The 24,628-nt window shown below is 39.4% G+C and overlaps 1 protein-coding gene across 1 annotated transcript in view; it reads left to right on the forward strand.

Annotated features, from left to right (window-relative positions):
• Positions 1-24,628, forward strand: part of Myrfl (myelin regulatory factor-like) — a 111,428-nt gene that overhangs the window by 23,681 nt on the left and 63,119 nt on the right. Inside the window, exons 2-4 of the mRNA XM_013519404.1 lie at positions 16,470-16,893; positions 17,611-17,702; positions 23,492-23,642. Coding sequence (XP_013374858.1) covers positions 16,470-16,893; positions 17,611-17,702; positions 23,492-23,642 — 667 coding nt within the window. The remainder of the gene's footprint in view (positions 1-16,469; positions 16,894-17,610; positions 17,703-23,491; positions 23,643-24,628) is intronic.

Below are 24,628 nucleotides of genomic sequence, written 5' to 3' on the forward strand. Positions count from 1 at the left end.
AGTTGGTGATGCTTTTTCTTTACCATTTCCACACTTCCAGAACATAGGGAAAGAATATCTCCAAGTGCGTTTTTATGAAGGCAGTATAAAACATGAGGGATATTGGTGTAGGGGCAGAGAGCTGATGTACTGAAAAGCTAAATCAGACCTGGAACCCCCCCCCGAATTTGTTTAGATCTTATTATCTATCATCTATTTCAGATTTTAATAAAATGAAGAAAAACCCTTTTGGTTTCCCCTTGGCAAAAAACCAAAAACAAAAACAAAAATAAGTTGTTTTTGATCTGCTAGATACATTATAGTTCTTCAGAGAAGCAAAGTATTCTACCAAATGAAAGGTACTGCCCAGAATGGAGACTGGGAGCTCCAGAGACAACACTCACACCTTGGAGAGTGCTTGAGTCCTTGGAAAGGACGGGTCTGAGGGAACTGGTTTATCCTTGGGGTTTTTGAGAGCAGCTGATCCCGGTAAAACTGACTCCCCACTGCGTTTAGCAAAAACAATTGCTTGCCTTTGTTTCACCAAAGGATATTCGCTGTTGATAATCAGGAAGAACAGTGTAGAACAGTACAGTTATAGTGGCGTGAGAAGTTTCCCAACAATGACATGGGAATTGCATGTTGGGATGGGAGGCTCTCATGTCACTCAGACTGCTTTGATGAGACAAAGTTTAGTCAGAGGCCCTGAAGAAAGCTCAGATTTCAAGCCCCCTTGTTGTAGGGGACTGATATATTGTCCCACCCAGGAATGGCAGAGGGTAAAGGATCACTGATCTAGTCTTTTAAAATGAAGGAATTTCATTCATTCATTCACTCAGCAAACGTATTTTGACTCTCAACTGTGAGCTAGGGAAAGGATCTAGGTCTGTGGTGACAAATCTGTGGCACACGTGCTGTGGGATGTTCGTTATCCCTGAAATCTCTAAAAGATTCACTGTCACTGGTCTAGGGGATGAGGTTATAGAGATGAATACAACAACTATGATTTTAGCACTCATGAAACTTTTTTAGTGAGCAGGATATAGGAAATCACTAAGAAATTTGAACTAGGCAATTATTCATTCAAAGTTTAAGAGCATTTGCTTTCAACCTTGCTTTTCATGTGGTCTGAAAAACTCAGTTTTTATGTGGTCAAATTTATAGACTTTTTTCTGCTTGTTTTTGTTTTCCCCATTATGGTTTGACAACCCTCTTGTCCTTCTAAAATATACAAACATACATCTGTATTTTCTTCTAATATTATGGTTTATACAAGTCTTCCACACATATAAGTACTCATTTTGATGTAGAAATGAGGTTTTAACTTATTCATTTTTTTACTAACTTGAGATGCTACATTTACCATTACCTAAATTCCAAAAAATACACACATTATTTTGTTCAAAAGATTGGTCTATTGCTATAACAAAACCCTTATACTACTTTTATATATTTGTTAATAAATATCCCTCATTTATTTGTTTATCTTTTATTCCCTTGGATATTTTCACATTACATTCTTTGAAATAAACTGTAGAATAACTTTTTTATTCCAAGAAGTTTTAAATTGTAGATGTATTAAATTCGTAGGTTGAGCTAACTGTAAGTTACTGACAGGTAAAGTCGGACAACACCGGGCACGTTCAGGGTGGTACAGCCATAGACCTGGCAAGAAAAATCAGTGTTCCAGCTGACTGAAGCCACATACACGCGAGATCCTCAAAATGAGGTGATGCTTGTAAATCCACGTTTGTGTTCTAGACATGAAAATTAGAAGCCAAATAAACTCTCTAATTCAGCATAGAGAAAAAAATAAGAATGTCTATGTCTTTACACTACTTTGTACCTCTTTTTGTCCAAAATATGGTCTTTATTTGTTCAAGTCTTCCTTTAGTTATACATCAGAGTTTTAGAGTCTCTTTTTTATTTATCAAGTTCATTACTAGGAATCTTTGCATTAAACTTTCTAAGTAGAATATAGAAATATATTGATCTTGATATATATTACTTTTGTGGTGGTCTCCTTATTGAAGTTGTCTATCGTTTATAATAAGCTTTAGTTAGTATTTTTCGGTGTGTGAGTTTAAAATGAATGTCCTGTGCAAATTGTTTCCAGCTTTTAGACATTCATCCCTCTCTTTGTTTTCTTGATTAAATGTGATGCTAGTGCATCAGTTCTGTATGGAGCAGTAACATGGCAACAAAGTACTTATTCCTAACATTAGTGGCAATAGTTCCAGTTTCAAAAATAATTAAACACGACACACATATAGACAAGAAATGGGTGCAGTATACACGTGTATGAATGTGTATGAATGTATACACATGTATGAATATACTTATTTTTAATGATGTATTCATTGGAGCCAGTGTTGAATGTTCAATGCCTTCTGGCACTGATCAAGAAGATTTTACTTATGATGCAATTTATGATACATAAATTCTAGTGCTGAATCATCGCTGTGCCCCCGATGATAAATTCTTTTCTTGATGTTGTATTCCATCTGGCCACATTTTCTTTCGGATTTGGGCATAACACTCACGACTGATGTTGCTCTGTAGTTTTCTTTATGCATTTCCTCTCTGTCAAATTTTGGCACCCATTTCGTTTATGCTGGCTTCATAAAAATGTCTGGAGGTCTTTTTTCTTTCTCTCTGTTCCCGAGCTGTGAAATCAGCGGAGGAGTCATTATGTTGCTAAAGCTTTGAAGCGTCATGCGGGATGCCGGTGGAATCTTGCTCTTTTAAGCAAGGCATGGCTGATGGTCATGGATGAAAAATTTCCCTATTTATTCAAGGCTACTAGTCATTTCAGACATTCTTTTTATTTTGCCCATATTTGGCAATTTTATTTTTCAAAACTGTTTAGAATATCATTTTATCTGAAGTTGTACACATTTTCCCCAAAGTTTAAAATAATTCTTTAGAAAAGGTAAGTTATTTTAAATCCTATATTCCCACCAGAGTTAATAGTGGTGGAATATGACTTTATCAATTCTCCAAATATCTACAGATAAAATGGATGGAAATAGTTTTGTAATAAATAGATCTTATCTTACACGCACTATCTTAATTTTATTTGAATTTAATGATAAAAAGAAGTTGAAGGGAAGCTGGAGAATTTACAGAATTTAAAATAGCTCTTTCTTTACTTTTAGAGATATCAGTGCTAAAGAATTATTTCCAGGCTAAGAAACAAGATTTAAGAGTCATCAAAAAGTTAGAGTAGATTTTTAAATTTTTTTTTGAGACAGGGTTTCGCTATGAAGTTCAGGCTGACCTTGAACTCACTTTGTAGCCCAGGCTGGCCTCAAGCTAGCAGTGATCCTCCTGCCTCAGCCTCCCAAGTGCTGGGATTACAGGTGTGCACCACCATACCCAGTTTGGAGTAGTTCTTAAGAAACCGATGATTCAGAAGTAAGTAGTGCTATGATCTGAATATGACCTGTTCCCCTGAGCTCCTGCAGTTCGTTCTCCAAATTCATGTGTTAGTAGTATTAAGAGGTTGGAAACTTAATTCTACTATGGTGTTTAGGACTGGGGCTTTTGAAAAGTAATGGTTTAGATAATAAGGTCCTTAGGGTGAAACCTCCATGACTGAAATCTTGGTGTATTTATAAGAAGAGGAGCGGAGGCCAGAAACAGAGATAGATGGGCATTTTCTATTTCTTGCCATGTGATGTCGTGTACTGTCTTGGGATTCTGCCAGCAAGAAGGCTATTGCCACAACCTAGCCAATCCATTTTTAGTCCAAGTACATGAATTGGTTCTCTTTTATTTTGGGGCAGGGGATAGAGGCTGTTTTACTACTGAGAGTATAGCCCTCTCTAAACATAGCTTTCTGAGGAGAAGACATCCTGTCATCAAGACCCCACATGTGCATGTCCTCCAACTCCAAACATTCAAAGAATTTCCGTTTGCTCTTGCTTGGTTTAGGGCAAGACAAGAGCTGTTCTGTGTTTGATTAAACTGTCTGTGTTACAGGCTTGTACTCTACCGGGATAATTAACCTCTATCTTGTCAGCTAGTCAGTAAATTTTTTATGTTTGACTTTTGTTCTTAGTCTTTCTACTCTTAGTTCCCTGTTGTATTAGTGTATATTTGTGATACATGATACTTACATGCATCTTGGGGAATTGTTACATATATGTAGTGCATGTAAAGACATGACTGAACAAAAGAAAGACCACACTGGAAGAAATGGAAGAAAGACCACAACCTGAATAAATGCATGGTGCTATTCAGTTGCTTTGGAATTCTTAAGTATAAACAGTCAACATCTCCTGAAATCTTTATGGTTGTAAAGCTTTCCAATTTGCCTTTGCAGCCCAGGGGACCAATGGCACGCTGGAGAACCCAGCCCTGGACACAAGTCTACTGGAAGAGTTCTTGGGCACTGACTTCGATTTGGGGGTCTTGTAAGTAATGAGAGCACGTCTCTTCATTTGATGTTTTCAAAATTAAGGCATGATTAAATGAAATAGGAAGTGTTTCATCCTGTTCTATTTTCCAAAAGAATTTCGATAGAGCTGGTATTATGCCCTCTGTAAGTCTTTGGTGTATTTCACCAGCAGGGCTACATGAGCCTGGAACTTTCTTTGTGGGAAGTGACTTCTCCTCTCCACAACTGGTGTCATTGCAAACGTTCATAGCTTGAATAAATATGGGGCCATTTAGGTTATACACTGTATTGTCATCAGCTTAGGGAGTGTGTATCTTTTAGTGAATTTGTCCATTTCATCTAGGTTGTCAAATCAGTGGCTTAAAATTATTCATATTTCCTTATTATATTTTAATGTCATTGAGATCTGTATGACAATCTTCATATTGTTTTTTACACCAGCAGTTTATCTCTCTTTTCTCTTGATCAATCTGGCAGGAGGTTTAAACTTTCTTAACTTTTTCAAAGAACCAGGTTAAATTATATTCTCAGTTGTTCTTCTGTTTCTCTTTTTATTGGTGTCTGCCCTTTGTTTTGGTGTTAATACAGCCATGCAAGCTTTCTTTTTTATTCTTAACTTAGATACAGTAAAACTTAACATTTTTGTATGCATTCTGAGTTTTGACAATTCATAGAATTGCATAACTCATACCAGAATCAGGATACAGAACTGTTTCCTCACCTGAAAGTTTTCTCTGGCTTAAATTGCCCCTTGGTCATCACATCCACAATAAACTTCTAACCCCTCATCTCTATTGCTGTTTTCTGTCCTTCTAGTTCTACTTTTTACAGAGTATTACATAAATGGAAACATACAGTATATAACATTTTGAGCCAGTTACCCCTCACTTGGCATAACATCTTTGAATAGTAATTAATTTCTTTCTACTGCTGAGAAAGATTTCTTCTCATGATTATGTCACAGTTTGTTCATCCACTCACCTCTTCAAGGATATTTGGATTGTTTACACTTACTGGCAACTATGAATAATATTTATATAAATATTCATGTACAGAATTTTGTTTGACCAAGAGTTTTTCTTTAGAGTAAATACTTAAGATAAAACTATTTAAACATATTATAAATGTAAACTTTAATAACTGCCAAATTTTTGAGGGTGACCATGCTGTGTTACACTACCATTAGCTCTGTGTGAGATAGTCACTTGCTTCTCTCCTCTGTCAGGTCTTCGTATTAGCAATATAACAAAATTTACTATGGCCATCCTAACAGATTTACAGTGGTACCTCCTTGTGTTTTAACTTACATTTTCTAATGACTAAGGATGCTGGACATTCTTTCATGTGCTTATTCACCATTCATGTATTTTCTTGGGTGCAGTGTCAGTTCCAATCTTTTGTCCATTTAAAAAAAGGTTTCTCCTTATCTGTTGTTTTTGAAAAATTTTATAAGAATTTTATTAGATGTATGAGTACATCTTCATATTGAAGAAGTACAATCCAGCCTAATCCAGGTTCTCAAGAAGTTTCTCTCTCTCTCTCTTTTTTTTTTTTTTGTATGAATCTAAAAGTTTTCCTTTTTTTTTTTTTTTTTGGTTTGAGACAGGGTCTCGCTATATAGTTCAAGCTGGTTTTGAACTCATTATACTGCTCAGGCTGGTCTCAAATTCATCTCAATCTTCCTGCCTCAGTCTTCTAAGCGCTGGGGTGATAGGCATGCACCACCATGCATGGCCATAGTTTTACATTTAGGTCTATCTATGATCCATTTTCAATTAATTTGTTTATAAAGTTTGGGATATGCCAAACTAGTTTATTTGTATATGGATGTCCAGTTGTTCCAAAATTATTAGTTTAGAGCCTTTATCTATTGAATTCATGGTTGTTTAAAGAGATCAATGGGCAAGATTTATGAGGTCTCATTTCTAGAATTTCTATTCTATTCTATTGTTCAATATGCCTATCATTTTGCTAATAATATACCATCTTTATTACTGCACCTTCATCACAAATCTTAAAATAATATAGTGTAAGTTCTCAAAATTCATCTTATTTTAAAAATTGTTTTATGAAGAAATATTAATATTAACTTTTATACCTAAAGAATCCTGCTGGACTTTAATTAAGATTGTATTAGTCTGAAAACCTACTTGGGGAGAACTGACATCCTAACAAAATTAAGTCTTCCAATCCATGAACATGGTATATTTCTCCATTTTATTTTATTTCTTTCATCAGTGTTTTGTGGTTTTCAACATACAACATATATCCTGCACATATTTTGTTTGATTTATAGCTAAATATTTCACATTTTTTCCTTTGAGCCATTGTAAATGACATTTTAAAACATTTTTGTGTTCCAATTTTTTGTTTTGGGGGGTTTTGGTGTTGCACTATTAAGCCACTTATTAGTTCTAAAGGCTTTTGAAAAATTTATTTCTTAGGTTTTTCTATGTTGGTAATTAAGTCACCTGCAAAATGAGACAGTTTTATATATTTCTTTTCAAACACTATACTTTTTTGACCCTTTTTTCTGAGAACTTATTGAACTGGATATTACTTTGAATAGAGAAGTAGTGAGAGAAGATACCCCTGCCCTGTTACTGGTGTTAAAGAGGGATTCATTTTTTAATCATTAAGTATGATATAAGTTATAAGGTTTTTGCAGTGTCCTTTGTTCCTTTAAAATAGGTCTCCTAGTTTGATGAGAATTTTTACACTGAATAGACATTGAATTTCATAAAATGTTTTTTCTGTACTTATTGATATAATTTTATGTGTTTTCTCTCATATCTATTAATATGATGAATTAGTTTACTTAATTTTGAATACTGAACTTCACCAAATTTCTGGAGTAAACCTCAGTTCTGAGGTATGATATATATATATATATATGTATATTTCCCCCCCCCAGGTAAATTTGACTAAAATTTTGTTGAGGATTTTGCATCTGGATGTATGATTTGAATATTCAAGAGAATAATGGTCTGAAGTTTTCCTTTCTGATACTGCAGTTTTGGGGGAGAGTTGGGCATCAGGATAATCTGTCTCTGTTTCTGTCTCTCTCTGTCTCTGTCTCTCTCATAAATAGTACCGCATTAAATAAACACTGAGGTACAGATGTATCATGTTCCTTGGTTGTATATCCAGTACTGGGACTGCTGAACCATACGATAGTTCTATTTCTAGTTTTTTGAAAAACTTCTGTATTGCTTTTCATAATGGCTGTACTAATTTACATTCCTACCCACAGCGTATGGAAATTCTTCTTTCTTTGCATACTTGCCAGCTCTTATTATTTTTTGTTATTTAGATAGTAACCATTCCAACTAGGGTGGAATGATACATCCTTGTGATTTTCACTTGCATTTCCCTGATGATTAGTAATGCTGAGCATGTTTTCACATACTTGGCCATTTGTATATCAATTTTATTGTTCTTTTGAATTAAACAACTTTTGGTTTCATTGATTTTTCTCTATTGTGATTATTTTGCAATCTTATTGATTTCTACCCTTACTTCTTTTCCTTATTTCTGTTTGCTTTGAGTTTGGTTTGCTCTTCTTTACTAATTTTGAGGTAGATGATTAATTCTTAATTTGAGACCTTTCTTTGTCTGCTAATTTAAGAATTCAGTGTTACACATTTCTTTCTCTATATAGTTAGCTGCATATCTCAGTTTTTGATACACATATTGCCTTTAAAAGTATGAAACAATACTATAATATTTGGTTTCTACACTCATACACCTCAGAAAACTTAATAAGAGGAAAAATAGCCTATTATATTGATTAAATGTAATATTATATTTACCATTTTTTGTTGCTCTTTTTCATTGGGGAATTAACATGATTCCTGTTGGTGTCATTTTTCTTCCACTTTAAGCATGCCCTTTAGCCTTTCCTTTAGAGCAGATCTGTTGGCAATGCATTCTGTAAGTTTTCCTCCATTGAAAATGTATTTATTTTACTTTCATATTTCAGGAATATTTTTGCCAGCTATAGAATTCTTGGTTGATAGAGGCTTTTTTCATTCAGCACTTTGACTGGTGTGGCCTATTGTCTTCTGATAAGAAGCAGACAATTATTGAAATCATTGTTCCCTTATATTAACATGTTATTTTTCTGCAGCTGTATTTTCTTTATCTTTGATTTTCACCAGTTTGACTATAATATATCTGAGTAGGAGTATGGTTTTCTTTGAGATTATTCTGTCTGAGATCTATTCAACTTCTTGACACTATAAATTTGTGCTTTTTACCACATCTGGAAAGTTTCAACCATTATTTCTTCACATTTATTTTTCTGTTCTAATGTCTTCCTTTTTCTCTTTTAGGACTCCAACAATACAAATGTTAGTCTTTTGATGTCATACTGTTTCTAGGGTTTGGTTAATTTTTCAATTTTTTTCCAATCTCTGTAGTTCACATTGGCTAAATTTTATTAATCTGTCTTCAAGTTCGCCAGCACTCCTTCATCTCTGTCATTTTCATTCTTTTATCTGAGCTACCTGTTTTGCCCCTGGCCTTTCATTGGCTAAACTGAGAAAGTCATTGCCCGGGTGCTTACCTCTACAGTGCTTATAACATCCAAGCAGTTGGCATGAGTTCAAGTGGGAAAGGTGGGCAATGGATGCATTTTTATTTTCTTTGACCTGAAAAAAACCTACCAGAAGTTGTATCCTCTTTTCTCTAAATATCTTTTTCTTAAGAGAAGGTATACCTTCTCAGAACTTTGGACCACCAGAGTTAATCACCTGGACCATGAGCACCTTGTAATTAGCAGGCAGATCTTTAGTTGTTTGGGTGGAGACAGTAAACAAAAGTCTTATTTAATAGACTGTCTTACCATGGAGGTCTGAAATTTAGCATAGGATCTTAGTGTCCATGATAATAGTAGTACTTTCTGGGCAAACCACAAATATCTACCGACAGAGTTTCTCATTGGTATTGAGATTCAGGCCTAGTTTGCCCAAATGGATTCACTGTTTTTGCAGGTGGATTGAAGGGGCAGATTGTAAGCGAGGTAGAGAAGGAAGATAATATTGCTAAATATTAAATATACATTGGGCATTGTTCTTTGCATTTTACATATTTGCTTACTTAATTCTATACTTGACGTCGTAATCTGTTCTTCTTAACTCTGCTAAATAGGTACAATATTGTCTATATTTTACAGAGAAGGAGGCTGATGTGCTGAGAGGTTAAGTACCATCCCATAGGTCAGTAGCAAAGTTGGGCTAGAATCTGTCTTGTTTTAAAACACACATCTTTTCTTCTACATTCAGTTTTTACATTAATTGATATTTAAGGAATATTTTGGAGAAATGTGGACCTCAGGGAAATATATTTAAAGTATCTCAAATTATCTATCAAACGGTGTGACTCAGAATAGCTTTGAGCCATAGTTGTGTAAAGATTGTCAGAGTTCACATTCACTGTAGAAAAGTCCTATGATCAGATAACCTATCATTATGTGATAAAAAATGCTCAGGTGTAAGCAGTTAAGAGGGGCTGCAATAAAAATCTGAGCAGGAACAAGCAGAAATAGGCCCAGTACATGACCTCAAGGACGCTGGGCTGGTTCAGTGATCATTGTGTCTGTACTACATGTACAGACACTCTAAGTTTGGAGACACCAGGCTCTAGGCAGCATTTCTCCCAAAAACTATAGAATGTAATCTTATGCACACACCCCCATAGCAGAGCTGAGATTCAGAGCTTGGCTTACTGCAAACCCTGGATTACTTCTTTACTAAGTTGTCTAGGAATTTTGGCTTTAAAAATACCAATGGCAACTCTTCATCGAAATCACTTAAGAAACTACTGGACTCTAAAATTGCTAAGCTATGGTTTGAATTTCTTAGGCAGATTTTCAAATCTTACATATATTAAAGGTGAATTATAGGTCCTATAAAATAGATTTTTCTAAATATTTTGTAGAAAACATGTCCCATAAAGTGTTGTGGGAAGAAGTTTCATAATCAATAGATAAGCCTGTGACTCAATGGCTTAAACCAAATTAAAGGAGCACTTTTACTGTAAAATTTTTCAGAGCCTTTGATGTGTTATTGTACACTTGGACAAGGGAAATAGTGTGGTATATTCCTCAACTTTTTCTGGCCATTGATTTCTTTTGGGAGACACATTGATTTCTTTTGGGAGACACACTATTCATGTGTGAACATTGGGATATGTTACTCAGAACTTTCTTATCCGCTTGTGAAACTGAATTTGTATGTGGAACAGAGACCAGTCCTCTCAGCATGTGACAGTTCTGTAAATTGCCCTTAACTCTGCATTTCCCCATGCGGAAGAGTCCAGAGCAGCTTATTGTCTAGAAGAGAAGGCTGAGGTCTTCTCTGATTTCCTAGGTTAGCCAGCCAGTTACTTACTAGGTACACAGCTGTGCTGTGTTGGTAGAACATCATGAGAAAAGTCCAGGTGTGGAGTACTGCTTGGAGAGTGGGAGCTAGAAATTGAAGGGACAGCATAAGACTCCAGGGGTTGCAATGAAAAGAACAATGCGTGCTTGTGTACATGTGTGTGTGTGTATGTGTGTGTGTGTATAGGAAGTCTCTGGGAAAAAGACTAGTGAATCTTTAAGAGAGGTTTCGTTTCTTTGAAGAATGTCCAGAGATTCACTTTTCTTCCTTTATTTAAAGTGATAGGGGCTGGGGATTTAGCTCAGCGGCACAGCGCCTACCTGGCAAGCGTGAGGTCGTGAGTTCGATTCCTGGTGCTGGAAAAAAACAAAACAAAACAAAACAAAACAAAAAAGTGATAGTCGGGGGCGGTAGATATTGCTCCATAGAAGAACACTTGCCTAACTTAGCCTGGGCAAGGCCCTGGGTTGAATCCCTAGCACTGCCAGATAGATAGATAGATAGATAGATAGATAGATAGATAAATAGATAGATAGATAAAGTAAGCAAGTAAGTAAGTAAGTAAGTGTTGTGGTTTGTGTCTGGATGTTCCCCCAAATCACATGCAGTCATGGGGCAGGCTTCTAGAGTTTATGATTGATCCATGGTCCAGTGATGGCGTCATGGATGTGAATGCTACATCTGTCCTGGGGTGGGTAGTTTGCATACAATGTAAGGGAGGGAAAGAGCTGCTTGCCACTGCTCCTCCCTTTTGCTCTTGCTGCTTTTGCTATTTTCTGTGCCTACCACGAACTGTTGCCCTCTGCCATGTGCCACTCTGCCTAGGAGCCAGCCATGTATAGACTGAAACCTCCATAAACTGTGAGCTAAATAAAACCTTTCTTTAATTTTGGGCATCAGGTATTTTGTCTCAGCAATGAGAGAAAAGTAACCAACTCAGTAAGTAAGTAAGTGAGGGCTGAGGAGCAGTATGGATTTCAGCTGGGAACTAGAAATGCAGCATCTTTAGGTCTACCCAGAAATGCTGAATCAGGTCTACGGCCATACCACCCTGAACGGGCCTGATCTCATCAGAAATGCTGAATCAGAATCTGCATTTTTGATAAGATTCTGTGGGTTTCATAGCTAGATTACAGTTTGAGAAGACTCATGGTAGGTCATATAAACATGCCTCTTTCCTCATCAACTTCTCAAGTCCCAAGCCAAATTGGTCTTGCATCACTTAACAGGGATACAGTCTCAGGAAAACATCATTAGGTATTTCTTTGCATACATACACAAGCTAAGGCTGATGTGATGCCACTAGGTGATATAATTTTATGGGACCAGTGTCAACAGCAGACTGAAAAGTTATGGAGTGCATGTGTGACTAATGTACTTTGGTTTGAGCAAGTATACTCAACTTTTGATTGAGTATAATATCAAGGTTATTAATATAATAATATCAAGGTTGATATTATAATAAGTTGATATTATAATGTTTCAGGCTGCCTTGAGTCCTGTATATTGAGTAAGAGAACTGAGCACACCAAGGTGACCTGTGAGGAAGATGTTTGAATAGTGACCTCATATGAGGACAATTTAAAGATACCTTAGGTTATGAAGGAATCAACTCTACACTTCATTTTATTTTATCATAATGGTTGAGATTAAGCATCTAATACTCTAGGTTTTACGTAAGACTAGGCTTATCAGGGTTGGATGGCAAAAGCAGTTAGAGTCCATTACCTTACACGTCTCAGTAGAGTAGGGCTGATAAGCTTTTCACAAGAAGTTGCAGCAGGGAATGAGGCAATACCTGCAGCTCTGTGGGAGGAGCTTGCTAATGGCTATTTGAGTCCATCAACTGGTTTGACTCCTAAATTCAAATTGATATAGTAAAAGGGAGCCTAGAGAGGAAGACTGGGCTAAAACACTACCCTGAACTCCTCCATTCTGAGGAGAGTTGTATGAAACAATACAACCCTAAAGTAATGAATGGGGCTAGAGGATCTGTATTTAGAGGGCAAGCTCTGGTGGTAGGTCACTTAACTCAAGCTTGACTACTCTTCAGATGAATGACCTTGAGTAAATTGTTTGACTTCATCAATCCTCAGTTTCATTGTCTCTGGAGTAGGAACAATACCACAGCAGTACATTTTCATAGAGAGATTGTAGAGGTTAAATGAAACAATACATGCAAGTGTTCTCAGGGGGCCTGGCCTAAAGAACGTTCTCAAAGTGGGTCCTTTGTGTCCAAAGCAGCAGAGGATTGGCGCTAAAAGAGACAGGGTCCCTGCTGTTTGCTAATACAGAGTGGAAGGCATTTTGTTCAAGGTCCTTTCCCATCCAGGGTGAGAGGTATAAATGCTAACCAAATTTGACCAAGTATGTATAAAGTACCTACCACATACTGACCTCTAGGGTACTATGGAGTGTGTGTGCATAGATGTGTGCGCACACACAAATTCCTAATGTGAAAGCCCGTATGTGTGGGATATATCATGCACATAAAATGGAGAAAATATCTTCAATAACAATGATTTTTATAGTTGTGGGGTGAGTTACAGTACTATACAAAACATCTGGAATTCTTGTCAATAGTTTACAAAAGACTGTGTGTTGGGATCAGTCTGCTCCGGTAGGGCTCGCAGGGATTTTTTCAGAATTGATTATAGTAAAAAGTAGCTTGATTCTTCATAAGCTTAAGTATTGTTTTAAAATTCTCTACAGATAATGCATTTCCTTGTTGCCTGCCTCTGGTGGCAGGCCGTTCCCTTCCCTTCACCCCCGGCACTCCGCTGCTGTCATGTCGCTCAGCAGGAAGAGAAAGACAGTGAGGGAGTCGAAGGTCACGCAGTCAGATGAGGACAAGTCAGAGTAGGGTAAGGAGGTGGAGACTGGGTGGTCAGGAGAGCCTGCTCTTAACATATGAAATTATATACACAGGATATTCGTTGTAGTGCATAGGTTTTTTAAAAAGTATTTCACAGTTATTAAACACCCAGTCTGTACTAGGCACTGTGCTGAGTGAGGTCGCTGAGGGCTGCAATGGAGCTTTGGGGCAGGGCAGTTGGTGGTGTGAAGGTACTGGGAGACTCATTAGAGCAAACTCAGATAGGGCTATTGAGTTGTAAATAGTCTCACCGGTGTATTCACGTGAAGACTGTGTTTTAATACCGTCGGGTCCTGCGCCGTGCTCAGGAGAATCACGCCCTGTAGGCATTCTGTCTACTTCAGTGTGCTACATCAGGCTGCAATGTGAAAGAAACACTGGCTGCCTGAGGGGCAGCATGTGAATGTCACGGGTGTACATATAACTTCCACTACCTACAGGGAGTTGTCTCTTTCATGGCCCCCTTTTTGATTTGCATAAGATTCAGCTCCCAGGAAACTATTTTCTCTATTCATCGTCCAAAACAGAAAAGCATGTTATGTGTCCAAGAGGAGGAATTTTGAAGGCAAATTATTCTATTTTTTTAATCAGCTGCTAGGAATCGCTTGGTTTTTACAACTGTCTCATACAGAAGCCAGAGACAGAGTTGGCCTCTCAGCGAATGACTCAAGGTGTTTGTCATTTTCTGGGGTCTGCTTTATGAAAATCCTTCACAGAGACAAATTCAGAACACAAAGGCCAAAGAAAGCCTGCTCTGATTGCTTAGATTCTGGTAGGGTGACTGTGAGCAGGAACGGATGAAAAGAGCAATCCCAAGCAACAATATTTTTCTTGAGTTAATCATTGCCTTATTTTGGTGATTTACCTAGTTTTGAAGGTAGATTTCATTAATTCTTTCCTCAAATTATCTGAAAAGAACTGCAAAATTTCTCTGAACATACTAGAATGTATTTAGCATAGAAGGGTGTAAAATATAATGAAATAAAAGACTAGCTGTGGTGAATTGCAGTCCCCGAGCACAGGGATTTTTTTTCGTTATTTCTCTGAAGGATGAATATGCTTTTGTTTTGCAGGCAGTTACTTTGCTCAGACTCAAACTATAAACTCTGTCTCTTGGGAAGAAGCTCATATTTCAGTGTCTGCCCCACACACAGCTAGCTTCAGGATCAGCAAGAGACTTGGGCAGTTTTAGACAAATCTGGCTTCCTTCTCTCAGTATCACTCTTTTCCAAGATTCCCTTTCTTTTTTTTAGCAGTCATGTTTATCCCACATTCTTTCCTGGCTATTCAGGCCAGAAGGACTGGATTTTTATGGAGTTTTAGCTGGGCTTTGAATTTGATTAGACTTTCATGCTGAAAACTGCAAGTAGGTAACCCACAATCTGTAATTATTTCCTACCATCTTGACTAGTGAAACTCTGTATCGGCTCTAAAGTGTAGAGTTTTTATCTGTGGAAAAGGCAGCTTTGGTGGAGCCAGTCATATCAGATAGAGGTCAGTCACACTGGAAGCAAAAGAGCTGTTGGTGATTCGTTCGTATCTCTTCTTTATCTGTTTGTTTGCTCTCTGTCTTTAATTTTAAAGGCTTTCTGACAATATCTGGTATTTCCTTGCTCCCGTTTAAGAAGTTCTATATACAAACAATTCTTCTTTTTTTTTGTTTTTTTGTTTTTGTTTGTTTGTTTGTTTTTGTTTTTCCAGCACCGGGAATTGAACTCACAACCTCGCTCTTGCCAGGCAGGCGCTGTGCCGCTGAGCTAAATCCCCAGCCCCCAAGCCATTATTCTTAAAAGGTGAATTTCATTGCAATGTGATCAGAGAGGAACAGGCTATTTCCTTGGTAACTTAACAAATCAGGTCCCTTTGTCCCTTCAGTACATTTAAACTTTCTTGGGAGCAGTGTTCTCATTTCTTACTAATGAAGTATTGGTTTGGTTGGGTTCAAAGCAGAGTTGAGGGAGGTACCAGCATTTAGAGTTTTAGCGCCTCCTTCCATATTCATTCCAGCAACTCATCGGCAGCCTTAACTGTGTTTCGTAACCCTGTACAATTTTCCTGGCTCCATTCCACTTCTGCTGGGGTGGCAGGTGGGGAAGCTGATGTAATGGTTAGATTGTTTCTTAATTGAAGCTTCAACCAACGCTGTTTTAAGTCTATCCTTGTCCCTGAATTTAGAGATTTTATGTGATTCCAGTGTCATAGGCTTTTTTGAAGATTTGTTGCACTAGATCATTCATTTTTAAAATGAAAATTTCCTTGCACCTCAACATATAAAACTGAAAAAAAATGTTTTTCCCCAGGTACTAAAAAAATATTCTTTTGTAAACTTTTGAACTCTTTCTAAGAGCTAGGGATAGTCCAGAACGTATAGAGAGGGAAAACTATTACTTTAGCAACAACATTGTACGTGCTCTTAGCTCAAACCGCGTGTACAGCTGTCTCTCTGGTGTAAGAATTTTAACAACAATCACACTGTTAACTAACCTTCACTGACACTCACAATATTGGGAACAGTGTGCTCTGTGCTTATATAGACACTGCACTTCTTGCAACAATGCTTTGAGTCAGTATAGTAAGTACTTCCGTCTCATCAGTGGGGAAACAGAGGCCTGAAGAGGTTATTTGCTCGTGGATGCATAACTAGGAGGTGAAAGAGCTGGGACTCAAAGCCCGGTCACAGCCACGGAGGACACCGGGTGTGGTCTATGGGCTTTGCTCCCACCCCCCAGCACCTGGTATCCTCACTGGGGGTGCTGGACACTGGAGGCTGCCTCCTGTTTGTGACGAGCGTATGACTAAAAAAAAAGCAATCCATGTCTGTAATCTGCAGGCAACGCCAGCTCCCAGATACCCCACCCTATTCTGCATCAGACCCGCGCTCTCCTCCGCAGGTCAAAGGTGAGTGCAACCCACCCTCGGCATGTCTTGTGCTGTTACTCTCTGGATTCTGAGCGGGTACAGAATCGAGGTGTTTCTTGCTTTCGTCCTTCACCAGGTACAAGCTACCGGACCTTGAGGACTACACCTGGCAGGACTCCAGCACCTTTTCTCCACTCCGCAGCAGCTCCTGGGATGCTGTCTGTGCACCTGCCCCAGAGCATGTCCGGAATGAGCAACTCTGGCCAAAACCGTGGCAGCTTTCACAACTGTTACCCAAACACCAGTCATCCCGCCAACCTCCTGGATCAGTCGGGGTCCTCCTATCTGGGGATAAGTTGTTCTTATCACCAGCAGCCTCTTTGCCACGTCCCTGGGTAAAGGGCAAGATATTAATTCTGAAAGACCTCAGCGAAAGCGTCAGAGCAGTCAGAGCCCCTGTAGTGACGCAGCGAGGATGCAGTGGAGCTGCCCAGGAGAGGGCAGTATTGAGACACGAATAGGACGTGATGAGGCCCCAGCGTTCTTGGCTTGGACAATCTCGTAACTAAAACTCCACCAAGTCCAAGGTGCTCATTCAACAAACAGTACAATGTCTCAACTATAGGAAGATTCCAGGTGATAGGGGCAGCTACCAGCCAGATGATACAAGGGCCTCTGGGGATGAGCTCTTGAAACACTGTCAATCAGTCATCAACAAATTCTCTTCTGTCTTTCTTTTCTCCCATTTATTTCTCCTTCTGGATCTACAAGGTGGAAAAAAATAGTAAGGGCCATCCAAAATTGAGGCCAGACTCCATGGGAAAAGCATTCTTGGGTGTAACATGTAAACCCGTATTTTAAGTCTGTATCTTCAGTTTCAGTGAGTCTTCTGCCTTTGAAAATATTGTCAGTTTATTTTTTAAGGCAGGTAAACCTCCAGTTCATTGGCTAAAGGTAAATTAAGCTTCAGACTGGGAGAGTTTCAGGAACCCTAACTAGTTGGGATTGGATTTAGGAAGCAGAAATCAAAGACCTAGGAAATTAAGTTCAGTATAAAGTAACAGGCTAAGCAAAGAAGAATCCTAATCTTCCTTTTGGTTTCTTGATTTCAGAGATTCATTGCCACCAACCAAGAAGAGAAAGCATATACAGACGCTGGAGGAGTCAGAGGACTGCGGCATGTGGGTCCCCCCCTCCAGACCAAGTGAGTGAACCTGGGCCATCGGGAGGGTAACACTACCAAGGCCTTGGCCATCGGATCACGGCTTTGTGCTGGGCTTTGAACAGCCCTAAAAATTATGTTCTTTCTCACAGCAGGGCAGCGATAGGCTCTTTATTTCTTCCCTCTGGACATGTCTTTCATGCAGTTGGGGTCATACCCGCGCTTGCAGGGAGAGGCACGCTTCTGTTTCTCAGTGTGGTGAAATGCCAGGCTTCAATTTGAGACCGTGTCTCAGAGGACACAGGCTTGGCCCCAGGCCTGGGGAAATGGTATAGTGTCTTTGAGAGCTTGTGGGTGCCTATTGCTTTGTTCAGTACAGGAACAATGCAGATTAACACAGAAATCTTGGTAAAAGTGCAGATTCTGGCTCAGTAGATCTGAGCTGGGTCTAAAACCTACATTTCTAACAAGTTTCTAGGTGATATCAATACTATTGGGTCTTGGAAGTTGCTCTGAGATGCAAGGCTTCAGCTTGAAGTCTGCACTGAAAGGAAGGTGGGAATTGAGTCTTTCTTGCACGTGCTTCACGTTGGCAAATTTCCAGTAGATCTTTGAGGTTTGTAACATTATTTTAGAAGTCTTCCATCGGAATCATGTGATACCCAGGTAGTCAGACTACCTAGATCTTTGTCCTGTGTAGCGTGTGATACATCATGTTTTGAACTTAGAGACCTGATCAATATGAAGACAGGTTGGCCTTTTGGAATCTGAAGACTTAAACTGTGAGAACCTTCCATAGTCTAAATGCCACAGCATTTTCTAGGGAAAAGGATAATACTCTGGGCCAACTTTATGAACTACTGTAAGTACTCAAATGTAAGCAGTGTGAACAGCACCCCCAATTCACAGAACCGTGAGTCAGCCTGGCAGGAAGCCCAGGGTTTCCTCTTGGGGCTTCCCCCTCCACTCCTGTCACAAAACGTAGAGATTTATTCTGCTCTGAAAGGAGAAGCATGCAGCTTTCTTACCAATGGGGGTTGCTGCCTTTGCCTTTAACAGTCCATGGCTGGAGTGAGACATCTGGCTTCACCGCTGGCATGGCCAGAGCGGCTCCTTCAGTGGACAGTGAGAACACCCTTCCAGCCCAGCCCAGTGTGTCGCTGTTTCCTGGGAGTGCTGTGTCACGTGGTGCTGGACTTCCAGCCCTTTTATAAAGTAAACTTCTCATAGCCTCCTTTCCCTTTACATGGATCCACCATGGCCAAGAGTCAACGTTTTCCCCCAACTTTAGAAGCAAAATACTGTTTCAGCCCTGGCAATATAATGTGCTAATTAGAGCCCCTTTGTAGATAATATAGAGCTTTCTGCCCACCTTCCTGTGGAAGGTTACCCTAATTTCTTCAGGGATTCCTGAGTCTTGCCTGCAGCTTCTTTATGATCCTCAAATATAAATGCTGAGCAAATTCTTAGCCAGATGAGGAAACCATCTGTTCACTCTCCTGCAGATACAGCAGCTCACTGGGGGTGCAGGGCAGTCACTTAAACCTTCCAAGTGTTCCCTCAGTGGACCAGATTGCTGCTCAAATCACTCTACAGTTAACCTCCGTCCTGTGATGATTTTCTGCTGCCTGTCCAAGCTGGACAGGACACTGATTTTTTTCATCATCTTTAGAGAAAGCTTAGGGAGAACAACTGAAGAATCTCAACAGTGAGGGAACCGTGAATCCCTTAAGTCCTATTTAAAGGCTACTGAAGAGCTGACTAAAAATAATTGGTTGCAGACAACTGTTCAAGAATGAAAATGAGCAGGTTCACAGGGAAAGTGGGGGAGATGAAGGTAAGAACTTAGTTCATCCAAATACCATGTTTTCATTACCGTTTATATTTTTAGCTTCAGTGTGCCAGTGTAGATCTTCTACTTGATGTTGCAGGGTCTTTACAAGGGCTCGAGGAGAGCACACATGGGTGGAGGAAGGAGGAGCTTCATCTAGGCTTGTAGGCAGGAGTAGGATCGCCAATTTTCTGTGGGAAAAGATATTCTAAATCAGTTAATCAGACTACTCTACTGACCTCTTTCTAGGCAACATACATTGGCTAAGAATTCCAAGAGTCCATTTGTGGAGCCAAATGTACAGTCACTGGGTTGTTGTGAGCAGATGAGGAATCTTGTTTTGAGAGCAAGCTGCTAATGAGCAGGCTCCTGTTAACTGCTTCCTGCCTCCACCCGCCCAAATGAAAGAGGTTCTTGGCCTCCCTGGCAGGCTTCGACCCTTTCATGTTTTTAACCTCAAATACAAAAGGGTTTTCCAGCCCCAGTCATGACCTTTGGCCCACAGGGAGAGGTACACTGGCTGAATTCACCCTGAGTAGTCGGAAGAGTGCCTGTCTTGCCTCTAAAGATCGGGACTCTCAGAGCATTTCTTTTCTTTAGCAAATGAGTCATAATTTCTACTTCACTATCTCTGAGACTTTTAAAAGCAAACAGGATATGTTGCAAAGCATTCAAATGCAAGTTGTCAGCTTTCTCTGAAGGTTGGAACTTGGGCAGTTTATTATGTTCGCACTTCTACTCTGTGTTAGAATTTCTCCCATGAGCCTCAAATAACATGAAAGGAAGGTGATTTGAAACCCAGTTCTTCCACTTAAGACCTGTGACACTGGGCAAGTTCTGTCAGGTCTCTGAGGCTCAATTTCCACATTAATGAGATCAAGAGTCTTTGCCTCATACATTGTAAAGATATTTACTGGCATCTCCTCAAGGGAATCCTACAAGCAACGACTCCACACCTAAGAACAAGCCTAGCAGAAGTGTGTGCACATGTTCTCCAAAGAAAATGCGCAAGAATGTCCACCACAGAATCACTCACAACAGCCACGAGCTGGCCATTACTGGCAGAAAATGGCCACTAACAGCAATGTAAACTGTGGCACGTTGACATGATAAGAAAACAAGGAAAATGAGCAAAGGACTGCTAGTCATTGTAGTCCATTTCTGTAAGTTCCTCTCTGCTGTGAGATTTCAGGACAATATTCAATTTTAAGCAGAAGAAAGTAATTATTGGAAGGGGGCATGTGGGTATTTCCTAGAGGGCTGGAAGTAGCCTATGGCTTGATCTAGCAGTAGTTATGTAGTAGAATTCATTGCATAAAGAAGTGTAAAATTGTGTGCTCATACCTGGGTACTTTTATTCTTGTATAGAATACTTCAATAAAGGAAATTTATTGAAAAAAATTATCCTCCCCTTGGAAACCAGTTAAGGGGTGAAGGACAGTGGCTGTGGTACAGAAATGATTCAGAATAGTAGTTGTTAGTATTAGAAGTAGTAGGAAATCCCAGCTCTGGTTTCAGAGTTGGAATTTCAGTGTGGGCCTGTGGTTCCCAGGCCTTTCTAGCAGATAGGCAACTCCCATGTAACACACAACTATGTAACTCCTGTTTGAGTAGCTGCTCTGATGTCTTTGCTGTACTGATGGGAAAGAGCAGCTAATGCCACTATCTTTGAGGACAATGACAATGCCCCTGAATTCCTGACCACTGTCCCTATCAATGTCTGTTGGAATAGAGCTGGCCTTTAGCCATGCAACTAGGCACATTGGCTTTACTGCCACAGGGCTTGTGTCAGCTGGTATCCAGTTGGGAACACCTGGAAGTTTCTTTACATTAACTAGAGTAGTGGGAGGCCAAGAACAGATCTATTCCCCAGGGCTTCTTAGGAATAACTGAAGCAAGGATGGGCAATACTGTCAGTATCCCTAATAATACCTAAAGGTAGCATTGTTTAGATGCTCCCTGGTGGCAGATGCCTGGGCTGAGCACTTTGTAGACATCTCCTCCCTCAACCCCTTCAGCAGCTGCAGGAGGAGGCATATGGTTATTCTAGTTCTGTAGATGAAGAAACCAAAGCTCATAGAGCATAAATAAATTTCCTGTGAGTGTTTGGGTATCAGGTGTGTTTAGGTCTCACACTGATCCTTTTTGATCATTTCTTCGTTACAGCAGAGAGGAAGGAGAGAAGGAAGAACTAGTTCCCCCTGTTCTCTGAATTTGGTGGGAGCAGAGCTATGAAATGATTTTATTTTTGTGTTTTTTTTTTTTTGTTTTTTTTTTTTTAAAAAAACATTTTAGGCCAGGTAGCTTTTGGAGGAGTAAGGACATGTGGAAGTCCTTGCCTGGCCCACCCCCAGTCTTACTTCATGGGAAGAAAGTTTTTTAGGATTCCAAGAAATCTTTCCTAAGTAATTGTTTTACAAAAACTAAAAAATATCTGTTTTGCTTAGATGACATTTAATGATGAGATTTCGAGAAAACACATTTTCTATAACATTTAGGATTGTTTGGGAGGCTGGTCAATTTGTTTATTTTATGAAGTACTCAATGGAAATGTAATGGAAAAGTTAGAGGAGTAACAGAAAACCTGGCCCTTTTCTCCTGCATCTCCCATGCTGTGGCTTAGCGGCACATTCTGTAGAAGCAAACGTCTACTTCCGTGTTATTGCTGATAGTCTGCACCTGGTCTCACTAACGCCTACCATTTCCCTTTCTCTCCCGATGTCAGGCAAGAGTGATGGTAGGGGTATTAGAAAAAAAAGGGAAACAGCAAATGTACCAGTCACATTTTACATGAAAACCGAGGTTAAACTGTATGGTTTGGCAGGCATACTCAAATTAAGACAGATAACTTTAAAGGTTATGCAAAAATAGTGGTTGGCCATGTGAAATCGCTGTTATTTCATCACTTTGAAATACAAAACTGGCAATATCTTACAGATGATGCTATGTACTAACAAGATCTGCTAGTTTCCCTTGATTTTAACTTCTGCAGTGCTTTCGCTTCTGCTACTCTCTGCTTGTGCAATGTTGCAGGGTGAGCAGCACGCATGTGTTTCTATTTTCAGCTGAGGGAAGTAAGATTGTAAGTGAATAACTCATCTAAGTACACAAAGCTTTTTGGAACAACGGAATATTAGTGCCACAAAGACCTGTAACAAATTAAGATATAATGGGGCTGGGGATTTAGCTCAGCGGCAAAAAGCGCCTGCCTGGCAAGCGCAAGGTTGTGAGTTCGGTTCCCGGTACCGGAGAAAAACCAAAAAAAAAAAACAAAACAAAACAAACAAATTAAGATATATTGCTGAAATTAACAAAAAAACCCCACTAGAACTAAAAACCTCAAACTGCCAGAAGCAATAAAACAAATAAAAAAACAAACAGGAAAGAAAAGTTCAGGGGGTCTACTGGCTAGTGTAACCTAAACATTTAGGACTGGCTCCCAGAACGCAAATCATATCATCAGGCTTGGGTGTCTTTCATTATGAATTCTCTCCTGCTGTGCTGGCTCCATTCCCGCACAGGGTTTCCCCTTATATCCTCAATGGTGCCAGCAGCTCTTGGGGATGTATCTTGTAGGTTAAGCCCCATGAAGAACAGTGAGTATCTTGAAACCTGAATTCTTTTGAAGTGCTGAGATCCCTCTACTTGAATGAGATTAGACCTTGCAGCCATCCTTGATGAAAGTATTGAGTGCTGTACTTCTTGATTGATCAAGCCTGGGTCACCTGCCTTCCTGGGGCTTGTCATAGACTTTACTGGGACCACACGGTGGAGGTGAGGAAACACTATACGGGGTCCTCTTAGAGATCACTGACCCAGGCTGTTCCTCTTACAGAAGCGGACACAGGGCAGCGGCATACCTCTTGCCTCCTAGCGCTTGGCACCTCCCGTCAGGCACTCTGCCTCACACACAGGCTTATTCACTAATTCTGTGCAGCTGCCTATGAGTCTGGGAAGAAAAGTCTAGTAGGAAGACTCTAACCTACCGGTTCCATTGCAGCGACAAGTAGGAGTCACAGCAGCAAAATGCAGGACCATGACGGTGAGGTACAGAACAGGACGCCTGCGGACCAGTGCTCCCCTGCTCTGAAGTGGCAGCCATACCGAAGTGTTCCTTGGCATAGCTTATTAAACTGTCAGCATGAAAAACTGTAAGTGGCCTTAGCAACACGTTGGGCCGGAGCGTGTGTGTGTGTGTGTGTGTGTGTGTGTGTGTGTAAAGAAGAGCTAAATCTCAGCACTGAATTCAAATATTTGGGGACTTGGATGCTACCCCTGGTCAAGGGGTGGATTGATGAGAAGGTGTACATCTTACACCATATGTTTTGCATCTTAACTAATGGATAGCTGGAACATGGGTTTTTGGCCTTCAGGAACCCAGAATTGTAATTCTAACTCGTAATTTAGCCACTAACTGCTGGAGGAAAAGGGAATTTTCTGGGGCTATATGGTCAGTTTAAACTAAAAATTGAAAAACAGAATTTTCCCAAATGGCTAACATTTAATCATGCACTTAATTTAGAATACTGTAGAGTACATTGTTGGAGGCCACATGAAATTGTTAGCCAGTGACTACCCCTAACATCTGTGCTGCGAATCGGTGTTTCAAGTTCACTGTCAACGTACCCTGAGTGTTTTGAATGGTTAACCTCCAATTACAGCCAGTAGTTTCTTTATATTCAGAGACTGAAATCAAATCATGCAAATTATTCTAAAACTAGAAAAGTTTCACCATATTTTTATAACATTATAGTTTTAAAAATAAATGTGGACTCATGCATTATTGATGTTAAACTTTAAATTGTCTCTTTATTCCTTAAGATATAATTTGCCTAAGTTTTGTACAGTTTTTCTTGCTTATAGATGCTTCCTGAAAACATTAAAATATGCCACTAAATAGGATTTTTAAGTAATAAATATAAAATTACAAACCTTGAATGATAAATTTGAGGACTTTCTTGGCATTTTACAAATTTGAGTGCAGCAAAGTTTATCACTAGGACATTTATGTTGGATGAACTAGAAGAAAGAAATATTTCCTTAAAACAAAGTATATAGAAGTTAACCAGACTAATGCTCATATCTGAGTTGTAAATCATACCATTTTTTAGAATGTTTTTCACAAAAAATTCCTTTG

This window comes from Chinchilla lanigera, unplaced genomic scaffold (genome assembly GCF_000276665.1).
Source record: "Chinchilla lanigera isolate Chin_1 unplaced genomic scaffold, ChiLan1.0 scaffold00004, whole genome shotgun sequence".
Lineage (NCBI taxonomy): Eukaryota > Metazoa > Chordata > Mammalia > Rodentia > Chinchillidae > Chinchilla > Chinchilla lanigera.